Source organism: Mobula birostris, chromosome 4 (assembly GCF_030028105.1).
Source record: "Mobula birostris isolate sMobBir1 chromosome 4, sMobBir1.hap1, whole genome shotgun sequence".
Taxonomy (NCBI): Eukaryota; Metazoa; Chordata; class Chondrichthyes; order Myliobatiformes; family Myliobatidae; genus Mobula; species Mobula birostris.
The window spans coordinates 125,766,580-125,785,758 of record NC_092373.1 but is presented as its reverse complement, the minus strand read 5'-3'; the positions used below and the strand labels follow the sequence as shown (position 1 = coordinate 125,785,758).

The 19,179-nt window shown below is 40.6% G+C and overlaps 1 protein-coding gene across 2 annotated transcripts in view; it reads left to right on the top strand.

Annotated features, from left to right (window-relative positions):
- Window positions 1-19,179, top strand: part of naf1 (nuclear assembly factor 1 homolog (S. cerevisiae)) — a 215,781-nt gene that overhangs the window by 79,288 nt on the left and 117,314 nt on the right. For both annotated transcript variants that reach the window (XM_072256013.1, XM_072256012.1), the window contains exon 4: window positions 3,835-3,928. In XM_072256013.1, coding sequence (XP_072112114.1) covers window positions 3,835-3,928 — 94 coding nt within the window. The remainder of the gene's footprint in view (window positions 1-3,834; window positions 3,929-19,179) is intronic.

Sequence of the window (19,179 nt, the reverse complement as noted above, 5' to 3'; positions counted from 1 at the left end):
AACCATCTTGCAAATATCCCCTAAACCTATGTACCCTTTCAAAATTAAAGTCATACTTTATCATTGCAGCGAAAATCTCACGCAGTTGCTTCACGTTCATTTTGCTAATGAATTCAGTTTTGATTGTTATCCTTTCCTCTTCCAATTTCGTCAGCTCTTCATCTATCAGTTCTTGGTCATGGGATGCCAAAACCTCTTCAACATCATCTTCGTCAGCTTTCACAAGCCAAACTCACGTTGTCCTTACTTCGTTCACCACAATCAAAACGCTTAATTATGTCTAGTTTTACGCTAAGTAAGAGCTCTTTTATGAGCTCTTTTAGGCTTTTCCGATACCATAGAACTCATCTTGCTAACGGCTGCTCACAGGCATGTGTTTAAGCAATGCCGGCGAGAATACTGTTCCGAATCTGGACGAGAGCGGCTGCTCGGGATGCGCGCTGTCTTTTATCGTGCGCTGATTTTCTTCGTAACAGTGAAAACACCTTCTGTTAGCAAAAACGAAAACAATGTAGGTCTTTTGTAATAGTGAGGTTTCGTAAAGCGAACGTTCGAAAAGCGGAGGACGGCTGTGTGTTAGGTGTTATTGGCTCTTCGTTCTGTTGAAGCAATTCAGCATTTCTCTCCTTGCTTCACTGGGCAGAGAATAGTTTTTGGATATAAAACTTTGAGCCTTTGATGTCTTCATGCAATACTGTTTTATCCTTTGCTGAAAGCTTCCAAATTGCAATAATTGCTCTTATTTCTAAACAACTCGTTTTGCAAACCCACTGTGATATACTGTAGATCTATGTGCAGAGATCACATGGGATGCTGAAGTTCTATTATTTCCTTTATCAAATATGTAATGGAATTTAGCAGAAAATGTGTAGAAATCCTCTTAGTAATAATCCTATAAGATACATGTCAGCAAGGAGGAAAGATTCTAAAGGAGGGATGGGCTAACCAAGGAAGTTAATGAGGGAAATTAAAGGACAAAATGATAGATCTGAAGACAGATAAATTCAGAATCCAACTAAGAATGTTTAAGAAAAAAATCAAGAGAAAGAAAACTAAGGAAAAATAATGACATTTTGTATCAGTCTTTGTGGCGGAAAGTGTCACAAACCTCCCATTAATATTGAATAGTGTGGGGCAGAAAGAATGAAAAATCACTAGAAAAATAGGCAGACTAACAGAGACAAGATGGCTTGTATCCTATGTTTCAAAAATAAATGGCTACTGTGTAAACTTTCAAACGTTCTTGGGTTCTGTAGATGTACTAGGGGCTAGAAAACTGCTTGTGTGATGTCCCTATTCCAAAAGGAGTGGCAAAAGGTGGTAATTGATGCAACATCATTTGTTGATTCTCTTGTGTACATACATCTACTGATGCTTCTGGACACAACTTCAGTGATGTTCCTGGAATCATCGGGTGTTTCGGGTCTTTCAACATCATACACCTTCAAACCCCAGCTTGTGTCCGGATGGCTAGCTACTTATGACTCCATGGCTCCCCTCTTTTGAGCCACAGCCATCTTGAGGCCCTCTCTGCTGCATCGGTGGTACTGCGGATGGCTCTCCTCTTCCTCTCTCCCTTGCTGCCCAAATTGCTGAAGGCTCTAGCTAAGGACCGGGCTGCGAATCCCCTACAACCAACCTCCACTGGGAGGGGACTAATACTAAGGAAACAATAACAGTACATTTGGAAAACCATTATCAAATTATTTACTTATTTAGAGATACAGCACAGAATCAGTCATTCCGTTCGTTTGAGCCGTGCCGCCAGCAACTCACTGATTTAGCCCAAGCCTAATCACGACACAATTTACAATGACCAATTAACCTACTAACTGGTACATCTTTGGACTGTGGGAGGAAACCGGAGCACCGCGATGAAGCCCATGCACTCATGGGGAGGATGTACAAACTCCTCACAGATGACATTGGAATTGAAATCTAAACTCTACCCCAAGCTGTAATATAGCATTGCACTAACTGCTATGCTGACATGATGCCCCATTAAGCAGACTTGGTGTGGATTTATGAAAGAAAAATCACATCCGACTGATTCATTAGTTTTTAGAGGAATTATTGACCAAAGTGGATGGAGAGGAATTGGTACTTCCAAAAAGTACTTAACAAGGTTCCAAACAATGTTGAGTCACAAGTGAAGAGCCCATAATGTTTGAGGTAACATACTATCATGGATGGAGGATTGATGATAACCACTGGGGTGCAGCAGGGATCAGTGCTGGGACTGCAGCCATCTAATTTTCATATTTATGATGTGGAGAAAGGAAGCAAACATATAGTAGTCAGTTTTGTGATGAAGTAAAAATAATTTGAAACTAGAGCTGCAAGAAGGATGCAAGCTGTTTGTAGAGAGTTATTCAAAAGTTAAGTAACTGGGAAAATAGAGTATAACAATGAGAAATTATGAAATTGTTCATTTTGGAAGGGAGAATAGAAACTGCAGAAAGAACACAGAGATTTGTGGGTCTTTTTGAATTAATCACAATGCGCATGAATGTATAACAAATAGGAAAGTGAGCGGAATTTTAGCTCATTTTAAGGGGAGATGGGGGCAGTGCTGAGGTTTTAAAGTCAGAGCATCTTACTGCAAATTTGCAAGGCACCAATGAAGACCACATCTAGAGTACTGCAAGTAATTTTAGTCTCCTTATTTTCAAAAATGTTATTTCATTGGAAGCTGTTCAGAGAAGGTTCATTAAGATGATTCTTAGGTATAGATTGTCCTTTAAGGGAAGGTTGAATTGGCTAAGACTCAATTGGAGTTTAGGTGAATGAGAAGTAATCTTTTGTGAAGCATAAAGCTCTTAGGGGACAAGCTAAGATAGTTCTTCTGGAAGAGACTTGAACCAGAGCACATGGTCTTGGAATAAGGGAATGTCCATTTAAGTCTTGAGTTGAGGAAGAATTTCTTCCTTTGGACGTAGTAAGTTTTTGGAGCTTCTTGCCACAGACAACAATGGTGGTAGAATAATTTATGTATATGTAAGATTAACATTGATTTCTGCTCAGGGAACAGAGAATAATGAGGAGAGGAAATGGTTGAGATACTGGATCAGCTGTGATCCTATTGAATGATGGAACAGGCTTAAAGGTTTGAATGGCCGACTCGATTTGTCACCTCTTATGATTTTATGGTATCATGGTTATTACAACACAGACAATGACCATCAGATCCATGTGGGCTCCCAAAAGAGCAATTTCATAAGTTCCAACCCACCTCTTATTTTCCTGTAGACCTGCAAATTAATATCTCCCCTAAAATGTGAATATATTTGCATGCCAAATGAAGAGACAGTAAGATCTTTTACTTAACACTGATTTCATGTTAGGAAAACTGTACAGCTGGCTTTCTTTCACCTCCATCTATAGTTTGCATATTTATGTTGGTCATCTCTGACTGGTGGTGAACCTCAGGTAGACTTGGCAATCAGTGATCAGTATAGTTCTCAGGATCTGTGTTGAGTATGTGGCAGGTACTGAATTTCAGATGTTTATTAGTAGTTTTTAGGTCACGTTGTTGAGTGCCATCATGTTATCACATTACTTAGGGATTATATAAATCTTAGTATGCGTCTTGAAATTGAAGTCTCAGTGAATGCAACAGCAGTATGAAGATTCATGGGATTTTTCAAGTGGTAAGCACAACCATTATTAACAATTTACCAAACTCTTACAATAGAACATGTTATTGCAGCAATAAGATGTACTATGATTATTCAAAGAAAGAATACAAAATTAGGTGTGCATCCTGTTTTCTGTGGCTACTGGCAGTTTAATATATTAAAGACTTAAATTGTATTGATTTTTTTTTTAAATCAGGATTTGCCAAAAGTTGAAGAAATAAGTATTGTTCTCACTGAAGGGGTACAACTGGAGCCCATTGGGATTGTTTCCAGTATCATTGATCAACTCGGTAAGTGAATTTATACATCAATTGAAGAAATCATCACCCTTCACTGTACTTGGGTAATGTAGCACATAAAAATATCAGCATTTATATCAGTTCTTTATAGTGATGCATAATATTGCATTTATTTTTAAGGAGGGTCTTTCAGTTTGACAATCTGGGGGATTGTTCACTGACAGCTTGCCTTTGACCATGCTCAGAATGCCAGGCATTTTTTTTCGTTCAAGGGCAGTGTATTCCTGTTAGGTTGAGTGGGGACACACCAAGTTCAGGGAACCCTGGCTGATGACATATCAAGACTCTAGTCTGGAGAAAGAAGGAAGCAGACATTGTACTTAAATAGCTGAGTGCGAAAAAATCCCTTGATGAATATAAATTTTTTTTAGGAGCAGGCTCAAGGGAGAAATCAGGAGGACAAAAAGAAGATGAGATGGAAATGGCAGGCAGAGTTTAAGATAATCCCAATAGGTTCTTCAGGTATACTAACATTAAAGTGTGACAAGACACTAGGTCATCTTAAAGGCCATCAAGGCTACCGATGTATGAAGCACAAGAGATAGCTGAGATTTTTAATGTCTATTTGTCCTCAGTTCTAAGAATATCATGGAAACCAAAGAAATTAGAGTCATAAGTTGTGAGGTTTGGAACATATGCGTATTAGTAGGAAGAAGGTATTTGCAGCCTTGAAGCACATTAAGGTGGGCAGATCCCCAGGGCCTGACTAAGTGCATCCGTGGAGCTTATGGGAGGCCAGGGCATAAATTACAGAGGCCCTTGTAGATATGTTTGCTTTATTAATACAGCTAGTGAAGTTCTAGGAGATTGGAGGGTAGCTAATGTTGTTCCGTTGTTCAAAAGGAGCCTGACTTCAGATGTAGGGATGTTACTGGAGGTAATTCTGAGAAACAGGATCTACCATCTCTTGAGTAGTCGTGATATTCAGCAATAATCAGTATGGTTTTGTGCATGAGAGATCATGTTTGACATGTCTTTTGAATTTTATGAAGAGTTAACAAAGGGGATAGATGAAGATAGAGCAGTAGATGTTGTCTGTCTGGACTTACATGAAACCCTTGGCAAGATTCTGCATGGCAGACTGATCTGTAAAGTTAGGACACATGGGATGCAGGAGGAGCTTGTGAGGTGTGATCAGAATTGACTTGGTGATAGGAACAGAGGGTGATGGTTGAAGGTTGATTCTCTGACTGGAGGCCTGCAACCAGTGACGTACCCCGGGGATCGGTGTTTGGATCTCTGTTATTCATTATTTATGTAAATAATTTGGATATGAATGTACATGGCCCGATTCTCAAGTTTGCTCATGATACTAAATTAAGGAGGTCTTTTAATAATGGGGCAGGTTATAGTGAATTACAAAGAGGTTTTGATCAGTTGGGGCAATGGGTGGAGGAATGGCAAATGGTTTTCCACTTAGATAATTGTAGGTGATGCATTTTGAATATTCAGACCAGGGTAGGACCTACACAGGGCAAGTCACTGACAAGTATTGTGGAATAGAGGGTCTACTACAGTGGGAGTTCAGGTGCACAGTTCACTGAAATGGCTGCATATATCGATAGGGTGGTGAAGGCATGCTAAATGCTTTCATCAGTCAAGGTATTGAGTTTGGGAGTAGAAACATTATTGGTGAGGACATACTTGGAGTATTGTGTACAGCTTTGGTCACCCTGTTATAGGATAGGCATTGTCAAGCTGGAGAGGGTGAAGAAGAGATTTATGAGGATGTGGCCTGGACTGGAGGGCTTGACTTGAACGGAGAAGTTGACCGTGCTGGATATTTATTCCCTGGAGTGTAGGAGAATGAGCCATGACCTCATGACCCACGACATGGCTAGGAGGGGTGATGAGATCCTGCAAAGTGAGTTGAGGGGATTAGGTGCCAAGTTAAAAGGCAGAACCTCCAGAGATGTGATTTCAGGATTGATACCCATGCTATGTGTTAGTGGGATCTGAAATAGGTAGTTCATACAGTCTAGCATGTGGTAAGGAGATGGTGCAAGAGTTGGGGGCTTCAAAATTTTGGATCATTGGCCTCTCTTCCAGGGAAGTTGAGACCTGTACAGAAGGGACAGTTTGTAGCTGAACTGGAGGGTGACTAGTTCCCTAGCAGGAAGGTTTGCTCATATTGTGGGGGGGTGGGGGTTAAACTAGAGTTGTAAGGGGGTGGGAACCAGAGTGCCAGAACAGATTGTGGAGTGATTGGAGAGAAAGACATTGTTAAGCCAGCTGATATACAAAGTCAGGGATCAAAAAGTTCAGCATTGTGGGACTCATGTTCTGAGCTGCATATTCTTCAATGCTAGGAGTAGTGTAGGAAAGACTGATGAGCGTAGGGCATGGATCAGCACGTGGAATTATGACATTCCAGCCATTAGCAAGACTTGTTTATAGGAGGGACAAGACTGGCAGCTGTGTTCTGGGTTCCATTGTTTTAGACGTTAAAGAGTGGGGAGGATTAAAGAGTGAGGGATGGCATTACTAGGCATGGAAAATGTTACAGCAGTGCTCAGACAAATCGGAATGGAGAGCTTGTTGAGTGAGGCTTTATGGTTAGAATTTAGGAAAAAGAAAGGTATGGACACATTAATGAGATTATATTATAGACCACATAACAGTCTGTGCGATTTAGAGGAGCAAATTTGTAGAAAGATTGCATACTGTTGCAAGAAACAAGGTTGAGATAGTGGGTGATTTTAACTTTTCACATATTGACTGGGACTCCCATACTGTAAAAGGACTGAATGGGAAAGAGTTTGTTAATTGTGTTCAGGAAACTTTTCTTAATCAATCTATGGAAGTCACTACTAGAGTGAGTACGTGACTAGATCTTCTATTAGGGAATGAGACAGGATAGATGACAAATTTGTGTAGGGGAAACTTCGTATCTAGTGATCATTATGCCATTCGTTTCAAGGTAATTATGGAAAAGGATAGGTTTGGTCCTTGAGTTGAGATTGTGAATGGCCAATTTTGATGGTATCGGAAAGGATCTGGCAAGTGTGTAATGGGACAGGTTGTTTTCTAGAAAAGGTGTACTTGGTAAGAGGGAGGCCTTTAAAAGTGAAGTTATGAGAATATAGAGCTTGTATGTTCCTGTCAGAATAAAAGACAAGAATAACAGGTTTAGGGAAAATTCAGGCTTCTCAGAGAGAATATTTGTTATTATTTCTGCTTTATTAAAGGGGCCTTCAGTTCCATATTTACTTCTAAGAGGAAACATCATCTCCAGATCTAGCCTACCAAGACCCTTCAGGATCTTGTTTGTTTCAATCAAGTCACTTTCTGAATGCTACTGAATACAAGCCTGACTTTTCCTGAGGTTGGGGTGACAAAACTTTTTGAGAGTGTGTGCCCTAATTGATGGCAATCTTCTTAAAAAAAAATTCTTGTGCTCCGGTAATTTGAACAGAGGTTATCATTGATTATTGAATTATTAACAATAATTGTGGATTTTTTTAAGAAGAAAGGAAGCATCCTGTTGCTCATTTACATGTATTATTTGTTTTGCTATTAATTGCTTTACTAATTGTTTTACTATTAATAGAAGTATTACAGAGACATTGAAATTAAATTTAGAAAACCTGTTCAAAAATTAATACTAATATTAATCTTTAAAAAGACAACTGAAAAATAAGTATTCATGGGATGCCAAACTGCATACATTATCTACCATTATTATCACTGATTATCTTGTGTTCACTCATAACTGAAAGAAGAAAAAATTTAAGCAGGAAAACAAAGCCAACTGGCCCATCCGTTTGTGATCCAAATACTTATGTGCACAGCATAGCTCTCAGCTTGTAAAAAAGCGATTTGCTGCCTCATTTGGCAGTAAAGGTAATCACTATATATCTTTTTATTATGGGTGGATTTTAAAGAATTGAGGGACAGAGCTGCATGATGCATGCCCACACAATCTTTGTGTGTGCTACCTTGGGCACATATGCCACAAGTTCGCCACCCCTGTCGTAGACTTTATACCACCTTTTCAGCCAGTCCTTTCAACTGTTATGTCATTCAGTTTCATCTGGTTGCTACCCTATTATAAACCTTTTGTTCTCTCTGCACTCTTCCCTCCTACCTCTTTCTCTGTAACTTAAATTACTTTTTAAAATCTCTGACACCTTCCGGTTCTGATGAAAGGTTATTGACTTAAAACATTAACCCTGTTGCTCCCTGTTAGAACGTACCTAGCCCAGAAGGTATATTCAACATTTTTTTTATATATTGCAGTAGCAGTAATGTTGGTGCATTAGTGCTACTGCAATATATGTAATATGTTGATGTAAGTATTATTAAATCAAGATTTTCATCATTCAGTAGGAAATTTATGAAGTACAGAATTGTGTTGATCTTAACGGTGTTCCATTTTCCTGATTATTGTTTGATGATACTTCAGATTAGCTTGTGACTATGATATGGAGCCTGGCAACAGTTTCTGTTGAGAAGGACCTGTGTGTGTCTCCAAGGAAGTTGTATTAGATATTGTACTTAGAGCATATGTGGTCCACTTGGCAGGGGGACATTCCAGAAAGCTTGTTTGTTAAAGTGAGAAATATTAACTTAATTGCAGTAGTCAATGTTTATTGTCCTTTTTATATAACAGTTGGCCTGAATAAGCTGTAGTCCTTAATGAGATAAGGTGACTTGTGTTGTTTGAATTTTTAATTGTTAGAATAATTTTGAACAGTAACACGCACACAGCTTACTCTAGCTTATTTACTAGATTATATATTTGGAATCAATATTTGTATAGTCTGACACAGAATGTTTGCACTCCTTAGTTTTGTACTGTTCATATTTCACTCAAATATCTCCTCAGTGTTGCTTGTCCATTCACAGAGTAGAATATAGCTTAGCAATCACATTAATGTTGTCCTGTCTTGTCACTAATTAGCAGTAACAAATTATAACCGAAATGTAGTTTGCTAGATTGTTTAAAAAAAACAAGAGATTTGTGAAGTTTTTTAAAATATGCAATTAAGGTAAATTGATAACTTGTGTTTGGGGTTCCTGACTTGCAAATTTTTTTCAATGCTCATTCTAAGTTGAGACTTCCATTTTTTTGTACAATTAAGAAGGTTGCTTTGAACATAGAACATAGAATAGTACAGCACAGTACAGGGCCTTCGCCCCACAATGTTGTGCCGACCCTCAAACCCTGCCTCCCATATAAGCCCCCACCTTAAATTCCTCCATGTACCTGTCTAGTAGTCTCTTAAACTTCACTAGTGTATCTGCCTCCACCACTGACTCAGGCAGTGCATTCCACGCACCAACCACTCTCTGAGTAAAAAACCTTCCTCTAATATCCCCCTTGAACTTCCCACCCCTTACCTTAAAGCATTGTCCTCTTGTATTGAGCAGTAGTGCCCTGGGGAAGAGGTGCTGGCTATCCACTCTATCTATTCCTCTTAATATCTTGTACACCTCTATCATGTCTCCTCTCATCCTCCTTCTCTCCAAAGAGTAAAGCCCTAGCTCCCTTAATCTTTGATCATAATGCATACTTTCTAAACCAGGCAGCATCCTGGTAAATCTCCTCTGTACCCTTTCCAATGCTTCCACATCCTTCCTATAGTGAGGTGACCAGAACGGAACACAGTACTCCAAGTGTGGCCTAACCAGAGTTTTATAGAGCTGCATCATTACATCGCGACTCTTAAACTCTATCCCTCGACTTATGAAAGCTAACACCCCATAAGCTTTCTTAACTACCCTATTCACCTGTGAGGCAACTTTCAGGGATCTGTGGACATGTACCATGAGATTCCTCCACACTACCAAGTATCCTGCCATTTACTTTGTACTCTGCCTTGGAGTTTGTCCTTCCAAAGTGTACCACCTCACACTTCTCTGGGTTGAACTCCATCTGCCACTTCTCAGCCCACTTCTGCATCCTATCAATGTCTCTCTGCAATCTTTGACAATCCTCTACACTATCTACAACACCACCAACCTTTGTGTCGTCTGCAAACTTGCCAACCCACCCTTCTACCCCCACATCCAGGTCGTTAATAAAAATCACGAAAAGTAGAGGTCCCAGAACAGATCCTTGTGGGACACCACTAGTCACAATCCTCCAATCTGAATGTACTCCCTCCACCACGACCCTCTGCCTTCTGCAGGCAAGCCAATTCTGAATCCACCTGGCCAAACTTCCCTGGATCCCATGCCTTCTAACTTTATGAATAAGCCTACCATGTGGTAGCCCAAGCTCATTAGGCAATCAAAGATGGAGACAGTCAATAACTTTAAATTCCTTGGCATTATCATACCAGAAGTTTTCACAGATTTGGCATATTATCTAAAACTGACGGTGTTTTGCCTGGCACCCGACCATGGTTTTTTGCGCGGGCGCCGGGCGCTCAGTGAGATTCAGCAGGGGGTGGGTGCCCGGCGCTTGGCCAGGGGCCGTGGTTGAGTGGTTGGCGACTTGGGCGGGCTGCCCCACTGGACTTAGTCTGGTGAAGAGGGTGTGAGGACACCCAGCAGGACTAAAAAAAAAACAAGACCTGACAAAGGGCAGATGAGCTCCTTGTGAGTCAACGGCCATCTTCCGTGGAAGATTAAAGCCTCACCACGTATCTACGAATCGTATGCTATGCGCCTCGTTAGAAGAGACATAATGAACTTGGGCGCTGCACCGTGTGCCTGGACCTGCCCAAGGCCTCCGCCTAAGGAAGGGCTGAGCTCAAAGAAGCGGCCATGGCTGGAGGCTGTCACGGCCTCGGGCTCGAGTTCAGTGGGGGCGCCGGCGGGCGGTGCCAAGGCGGCCAGCAAGAACAAACTGGAGGAGAGGCTGTACTCGGTGCTGTTGCAAGATCGAAGAAGATGGAGGTGCACAGCCACCAACCCCAGATTCGGGACAGCACCCACTGCCTGACTGACTGACTAAAACTTTGACAAACTTCTATAGATGCACATAGTGGAGATTATCCTGACTGGAGATTATCATGGCCTGCTATGTCAAAACCAATGCCCAAGAGTGGAAAAACCTACAAAAAGAGATGGATACAGCACTGTTCATCACAGGAAAAGCCCTCCCCATCACTGAGCGCATTTACAAAGAATAAGAAAGCAGCGTCTATCATCAAGACACACCAATGAGGCCATTGTTCTCTTCTCACTGCTGCTATCAAGAAGGAGGCACAGGAGCCCCAGGTCCCACGCCATCGGGTTCAGGAACAGTTATTACCCGTCATCCATCAGGCTCCTGAACCACAATAGATAAGTTCACACACCACAACACTGAGCCGATCACTGAACACCACCTATGAACTCACTTACAAGGACTCTACAACTCATCTTCTCGCATTAATTATTTACCCATTGTTACTATTTGTTTCTTTTTGTATTTGCACAGTTTGTCTTCTTTCGTACATTGGTTACTTGGGTGTAGTTTTTCATTGATTCTATGGTATATTGTTGCTCTACTCTGAACGCTTGCAAGAAATAAATCTCAGGATAGAATAGGATGACATACAAGTACTTTGATGATAAATTTACTTTGAACTTTCCTCATCCACTGCACACTAAGGAAACGGTTGCTAAGAACATTGAAGTATTAATTCCTTCACCCTGACTGAATCAATGGACAGATGCCATGTCCAAAGAACAGTCTTTTCCACCTCCTTCTCCAGCTGCAAAATGAGTTTTCCCTACAGGCATGGCTTCTCTGTGACTGGGAAATAGGCCTGAACAGGCCCACGATCTCTGGAACAGAACATTCACCAGACCTGATTTTCACTTTTGCTTTTACTCTTGGAATCTCATATTCCTATGACACAGAAGGTGGTCATTCAGCTCTCAGAGACCATGCTGCTCCCAGAGAAATCCCATGAATCCCATTCTACTACTATCACGTCAACTCAGGCCTAGGGGGCTGGTGTCGGCCAAAATCCCATTCCATCTATTATTGTTCTCAACAAGGGCAATTTACAACAACCTAACAATCACCCAGACAGCACCATCACTAGGCTCAAGGACAGTTGCTAACCCACTGTAATCAGACTCTTGAACAGATCCCTTGTATGATAATTGGACTCTTAGACTCACAATCTACCTTGTTATGATCTTGGCCTTTATAATTTGATTGCACTGCACTTTTTTAGTAGTTTTTACATTGTTTTGTTTTATCTTATTCCAGCTGAATGCACTGCGTAATGATTTGATCTGTATAAACCGTATGCAAGACACAGTAGCAATATGAACAGTATGGGGATGGGGGCGGGGGCGGCGTGGTAGCATAGCAGTTAGAGTAACACTTTTCAGCGCCTGCGACCCGGGTTCAATTCTCACCATTGTCCTATGGAGTGTGTACGTTCTCCCTATGACCGCATGGGTTTCCTTTGGGTGCTCCAGGTTCCTCCCACGTTCCTATGTCAAAAGAGCATCAAGGATCAACTAGTTCTGAAATACCGTTTTTGGACATGAACTTAGATTCCCTTCCATGAAAAGCTTCTGTGAACTGATTGGAATGTAACGATCAATAATTTTCTTGGTATTTTCATGTACCTGAGCAGTGCATCACCGGGTTGATTGAATTCAGCTTTATGGTGTAAACTATGAGAACAAAGAATAGAGTAGATGGTTAAAACTAAAAGAATAAGCAATGACAAGCAATTTATTTATTAAATAATACCCTGCTATATAATACCTTATGTAAATCTTCCCAAGCAAATAACGAATGCAAGTCTTGGAAAATATTTATGACATTTGTAGTGTGAAAGAAAAATTCTCCCTACATTGTAATAAATATGTTTAGGTTAATTACACACTCAGTTTTCGTGTTGTTTACTAATTTTCAGAGTTTGCCAATTTAACTTGTGTTTATTGCAATTTGAATCATAAATGAAGTCTGCTTCCTGGAGTGGCAATCAGTAAAATCATAATATTTTTATTTAAATATTTCAAAATTCAACTACCTTGAGATTCATTTTCTTGCAGGCATTGACAGGGAAAAATTAAATAAAATAGAATTTTATGATAAACTCTACATAATCCAACAGAGGCTGACAGAACAACTAATGTGCAAAAGAAGAGAAACTAAATAAAAATAATACTGAGAACATAAGTTGTAAGGCATTCTTGAAAGTGAGTCTGCAAGTCAGAGTAGTAGTGAATGAAGTTATTCACGCTGGTTCAGGAGCCTGGGGGTTGTAAGATAATAGCTGTTTGTGTACATGGTGCTGAGGGTCCTAAGGCTTCTATGCTCCCTACCCGATGGTAGTAGTGAAGAGGGCACGGTCTGAATGGTGGGAGTCTTTAATGATGGATGCTGCTTTCTTGTGGCAGTGCTCCATGTAAATGTGCTCAGTGGTGGGGAGGACTTTACCTGTCATGGACTGAGTTGTATACAGAATTTCTATTTAATTTAGTAATTCTTAGTCTTGATTGTGTGCTAATCTGCAACCTTTTTTTTTGCACTGAAGCAGAAACAGATTTTTATATTTTGTAGCTAGAGGAAAAGTCTGTTCAAGATACTTTTCTTGTGTGTGCACACTGCTTATTGCATACTTTGTTAATACATTTTAATCCAGCAGACATCTGTGGTATTGGATTGCATGTTATAGTGGGATGAAGGATCAGAGAGTTTCTTTGAAGAATTAATACAAGAGGAATATAAAGCTGACGGTGATTGTTGGTATTGAGTGCAGAATAAGAACTGGGGATAGTAGTTGCCCCAAATGTATTTTTTATGGACAAATTCCTTCAAACTGATGGCATGGAATTTTAAAAAATGCCTTGGAGTATAATAGCAGCAGGCTGCTTGGCGGAGCTTGCTCTGAGCCATATCGCACCACGCTCAACATATCTAATTCCTAATCCTAGTCGCACTAGATCTCCCCTAGATACAAATAAATTACCTCTGCCTCTGAACCAAGCTCTAATATCGACAAGTGCAGGTTGCGCAACAAATGTGAGGAGACCAGCCTTTGTCTTGGTCTCCAATTTTACACTCAAAGTAGAGATCATGGGCTTTCTTAATAAAAGGACTCGTGCTCCATCTTTGGGATTTAAGTGTGTACTCTCCACAAATATAGCAGAATGTATCTCATCTATTGCAACATTGGCAAGACATTTTGCTATCACAAATATTCCTGAAAGTACAGTTACGTTATTATAATGAGTACACGCAATATGCTATGTGCGTAGAGCATGTGCATCAATGTGATTGTAAATTGATAAGCATGTAAATGCAATGCCTAGATCGGTGTATGTGTGATACTTTTATAACATTTCTGAGACCTCTCTTGCCATGCAGCATTTGCCTCGCCTAAGAGAGAAAACTTTACAGATTACATTGTGAGCAATATTTTAATTGACTTGAATTATGAATTAAAATAACAAATACAGGCGATTTTTAAAAAAAGTTGCGTGATAGGGAAATTTCATGGTGATTTTCATGATCAGCAGCCCAAAGTCCATCAGGTACACCCAAAAGTATTCAGGAAGCAAATCTTTGTTGTCTAATGTTACCCATTTTACTGCTAGCACAGTAGCTGGAGACCATATACTCCAGTCATATGCGGTTACACATGTGTTCCTTCTCAGTCAGTGGCCTTCAGAATGTTTCTTGCTTGCTTCTGAGTGCCCGTTTCACATCTGCATACATGATTTTATCTTTTATGTTACGTCTCCGTCTAAATGTGCAATATGCAATTTGTAGTAATTTATAATAAATAGTTTGTACAACAGGACTGTCAATATAACATAGAAATACAAATGTATCAACTTGAATTAATCAGTCTGACAGCCTGGTGGAAGAAGCTGTCTCGGAGCCTGTTGGTCCTGGGTTTTATGATGCGGTACTGTTTCCTGGATGATAGCAGCTGGAACAGTTAGTGGTTAGGGTGACTCTGATCGCCAATGATCCTTCTGGCCCTATTTACACACCTGTCTTTGAAAATGTCCCAAATAGTGGGAAATGCACATCTACAGATGCGCTGGCTGTCCGCACCACAATCTGCAGAGTCCTCCTATTGAGGGAAGTGCAGCTCCCATACCAGGCAGTGATGCAGCCAGTCAGGATGCTCTCAATTGTGCCCCTGTAGAAAGTTCTTAGGATTTGGGGCCCATACCAAACTTCTTCAATCGTCTGAGATGAAAGAGGTACTGTTGTGTTTTTTTCGCCACACTGTCAGTATGTACAGACCTCGTGAGATTCTCAGTGATGTTTATGCCGAGGAACTTAAAGCTGTTCACCCTCTCAACCCCAGATCCATTGATGTCAATAGGGGTTAGCTTGTCTCCATTCCTCCTGTAGTGCACAACTAGCTCCTTTCCTTTTGCGACATTGAGGGAGAGGTTGTTTTCTTGACACCACTGTATTAGGGTGATGACTTCCTCTCTGTAGGATGCCTCATTATTATTTGAGATAAGGCCAATCAGTGTGGTGTCGTCAACAAATTTAATTAGCAGATTGGAGCTGTGGGTGGCGATGCAGTCATGGGTATACAGAGAATAAAGGAGGGGACTTAGGACACGGCCCTGAGAGGCACCTGTGTTGAGGGTCAGAGGGGCAGAGGTGGGGGAGCCCACTCTTACCACCCGCCGGAGATCTGACGGGATGTCCAGGATCCTGGTACACAAGGCAGAATCAGAAGAATCAGAATCAGGTTTATTATCACCGGCATGTGACGTGAAATTTGTTAACTTAGTAGCAGCAGTTCAATGCAATACTGTACATAATATAGAAGAAGAAAAAAAAAATAAATAAGTAAATGTTATTCGGTATACTTTATACAGTATACGTAAAAATCGTGAAAAAAGCAGAAATACTATATGTTTCAAAAAAAAAATGAGGTAGTGTCCAAGGGTTCAACATCCATTTAGGAATAGAATGGCGGAGGGGAAGAAGCTGTTCCTGAATCGTTGAGTGTGTGCCTTCAGGCTTCTGTACCTCCTACCTGATGGTAACAGTGAGAAAAAGGCATGCCCTGGGTGCTGGAGGACCTTAATAATGGACACAGAGTGAAGGCCGAAGTCTCTGAGCTTCTTGACGAGCCTCGAGGGAATTATGGTGTTGAATGCTGAACTGTAGTCCAAGAACAGCATTCTCACATAAGCATCATTCTTCTCCAGATGTGTAAGGGCCGTGTGTAGAGCAGAGCTATTGTGTCATCTGTCGATTGGTTGTGTCGGTAGGTGAATTGTAGGGGGTCCAGTGTGGGTGGCAGCATGCTGCAGATGTAGTCCTTGACCAGCCTCTCAAAGCATTTGCTCATTATTGAGGTGAGTGTGACAGGACGCCAGTCGTTCAGACATGTTACCTTGGTTTTTTTTGGTATAGGAACAATGGTGAATGTTTTGAAGCAGGAGGGCACTCTTCACTGGCAGAGAGAGAGATTAAAAATTTCTGCAGACACACCTGGCAGTTGTGCCACGCATACTCTGTGTACCCATCTTGGGATGTCATCCGGTCCCACAGCCTTGCAACTGTCCACTTGTTGGAAACACCTGCATACTTCAGCCTCAGAGATGACCAAGGTGCAGGCTGCTCCAGCAGCTCTCCTCGGGGGTTCAGTGTTGGCGACATCGAACCAAGAGTAAAAAAACGTATAGCTGATCTGGGAGAGAGGCAGTGAGTGGGAGAGTGGAGTTAGGTGAAGTGGAGAATATGAGGAGCCTGCCCAGAGCACTTGTTTTTGATGGGAGAATTGGGTGCAGAATTGTTCAGATTTATATGAGATGGGTGCTATCATCCAGACAGGAAGATGGAATATATTTTTAACATGCTCCAGTGATAGGCTGGATGGTGCAGTGTCTTTTCGTACTCATTTTTAAGACAAAATTTATGCAATTATTAAATACAGATGTAAAAATGTTTTTGCTTTTCAGAGTAATAAACTCAACTGAAAGCAGACGTGTACTTTCTTTTCACCTGAAAGAATGAAACAACAGAAGCAGGTGACCTCTTTTGAAAGGGTGGTTCCATTACATATTTTGTAAATACACATGGGGGTGAGGAAGGAATAGATAAATGTTTCTGCTGGTTTAAAAAAGACACAGAAGGTACCTACTACATGAGTCTTGTATGTTCTCTGAGTTTTCTAGACAGCTCTCTGCATGTGTTCTAGCTGCTTTTGAGTTGTTCTGCCAAGTTTAACATGGTCACATTACATTTTTAGGCTCTTAATCATGTAATCTCATCTTGGGTGAGTGGATTGACTGATTTGGTTGTTGGTATTATCCAGAATCTTGTGCAATTAAGGTATCTGTTGTCCTATTCTTTCAAAATTATTCTATTCTAAATCAGCCCAAGTGCTTTCTGTGTCAGTATTGATTTAATATGCAATTTTCTGTTATCCAAAGTATCAGAATTTGAAGACGTGTTTGTTTGTTTGTTTGTTTGTTTATTTATTTATTTATTGACATACAGCGCGGAGTAGAGCCTTCTGGCCCTTCGAGCCGTGCCACCCAGCCGTCCCCCAATTTAATCCTAGCCTAATCACGGGACAATTTACAATGTCCAATGGCCTACGAGCCAGTATGTCTTTGGAATGTGGGAGGAAACCGGAGCACCTGGAGGAAACCCATGCGGTCTCCTTACGAGTAGCAGTGGGAATTGAACCCAGGTTGCTGGTACTGTAAAGCGTGGTGTTAACCACTGTGCTACCATGCTGTACCTTTTTGTTTGACGATAGAATGAATAATGATTGTAGAGTTGCATCTAATTACCCTGATAAATCATAGTCTCATAACTTCACTCAAACAAAAAATACAATAACATGTTCCCTTTTGCTTCCAGTCATTAGGGTAGTGGTTTCCTGGTTTCTATGTTTGTTTTGGAAAGAAAATATCATTAAGTAGGAGGAAACTTACATTGTTTTAGTATTCCCAATCATACTCTTTTTGAAAACGTACATGATCACACCTTTGCATTTTTTAATTCCATGTGCTTAGATCCATCAAGTCTAAATATTCACAGCAGGGTGGTTATGTTGAACTTGGATATAACATGCACTTGGCCTTTTGCATACAATCCTGAACACCATACTTAAGCAAAAATATAAGAGGGTACAGAAAGTATTTTCTACATTGTGGCCAAGGACAAGGGTTTTCAACTGTCAGAACACTGGAGTTGTACTCCTTACAAGAAGATCTTTAATGGTTTAGACAGCCTAGCTTAAGGGAAACTCTTCGCTTTCCATGTAGTTGTCAGTCAGGAAGTTCCGATTATTGGTGGTTACGATTTGCCAGTGGGAGTGGTGGAAATGGAATTATTCAAGCCACACAAGTGGATTAGATAGACACTTGAAAAATAATAATTTGCTGGTCTACGGTGAATAAATACAGTATGTAACTGAGACTGACTGGATTTACTTGGAGCTGACAGAAACTTAATTATGAAATTCTTCTATGTGATTGATTCCATATCTTGTGATTCTCTTTGCTTTTGTTAACTTGTGTTTTTAGACTCCACTTTTACTTTAGATTTGGAGGTAAAAACAACGTGGCATCAATAGGAAGAGTAAAATAGTTCTTAATTTTGTCAAGAACAGTTTATAACTGTTAAGGACCATGGAAAACAAAAAAGCAAAATAAGTAGTATAATTAATGTAGGTATTGGTTCAGATAAGGTCAATTGTTGCTCATGTCGTTAATATATTCAAAAGCAGGTAAGTGTTTATCAGCTTATTTTTGTGGAATCTGAAATTTTACAATACAGGTGTCCCCTGCTTTTCGAACATTCGCTTTACGAAACCTCACCGTTACGAAAGACCTACATCAGTACCCTGTTTTCACTTTCAGAAGGTGTTTTCACTGTTACGAAAAAAATCAGTGCGCGATAAAAAGCTGCACGCGTCCCGAGCAGCCGCTCTCCCCCGGATTTGAAACGACATTGCTCTAACATGTTGCATTGAGCAGCTGTTTGCAAGATGAGTTCTGAGGTATTGGAAGAGCCTGAAAGAGCTCGTAAGGGTGTTACATTTAGCGTAAAACTAGACATAATTAAGGGTTTCAATCGTGGTGAACGAAGTAAGGACAAAGTGACCTTGACTTGTGGAAGCTGACGAAGATGATGTTGAAGAGGTTTTGGCATCCCATGACCAAGAACTGATAGATGAAGAGCTGATGCAATTGGAAGAGGAAAGGATAACAATCAAAACCGAATGCAGTAGCGAAATGAACGTGAAGCCACTGCGTGAGATTTTCGCTGCAATGATAAAGTACGACTTTAATTTTGAAAGGGTACGTCGGTTTAGAGGATATTTGCAAGATGGTTTCAG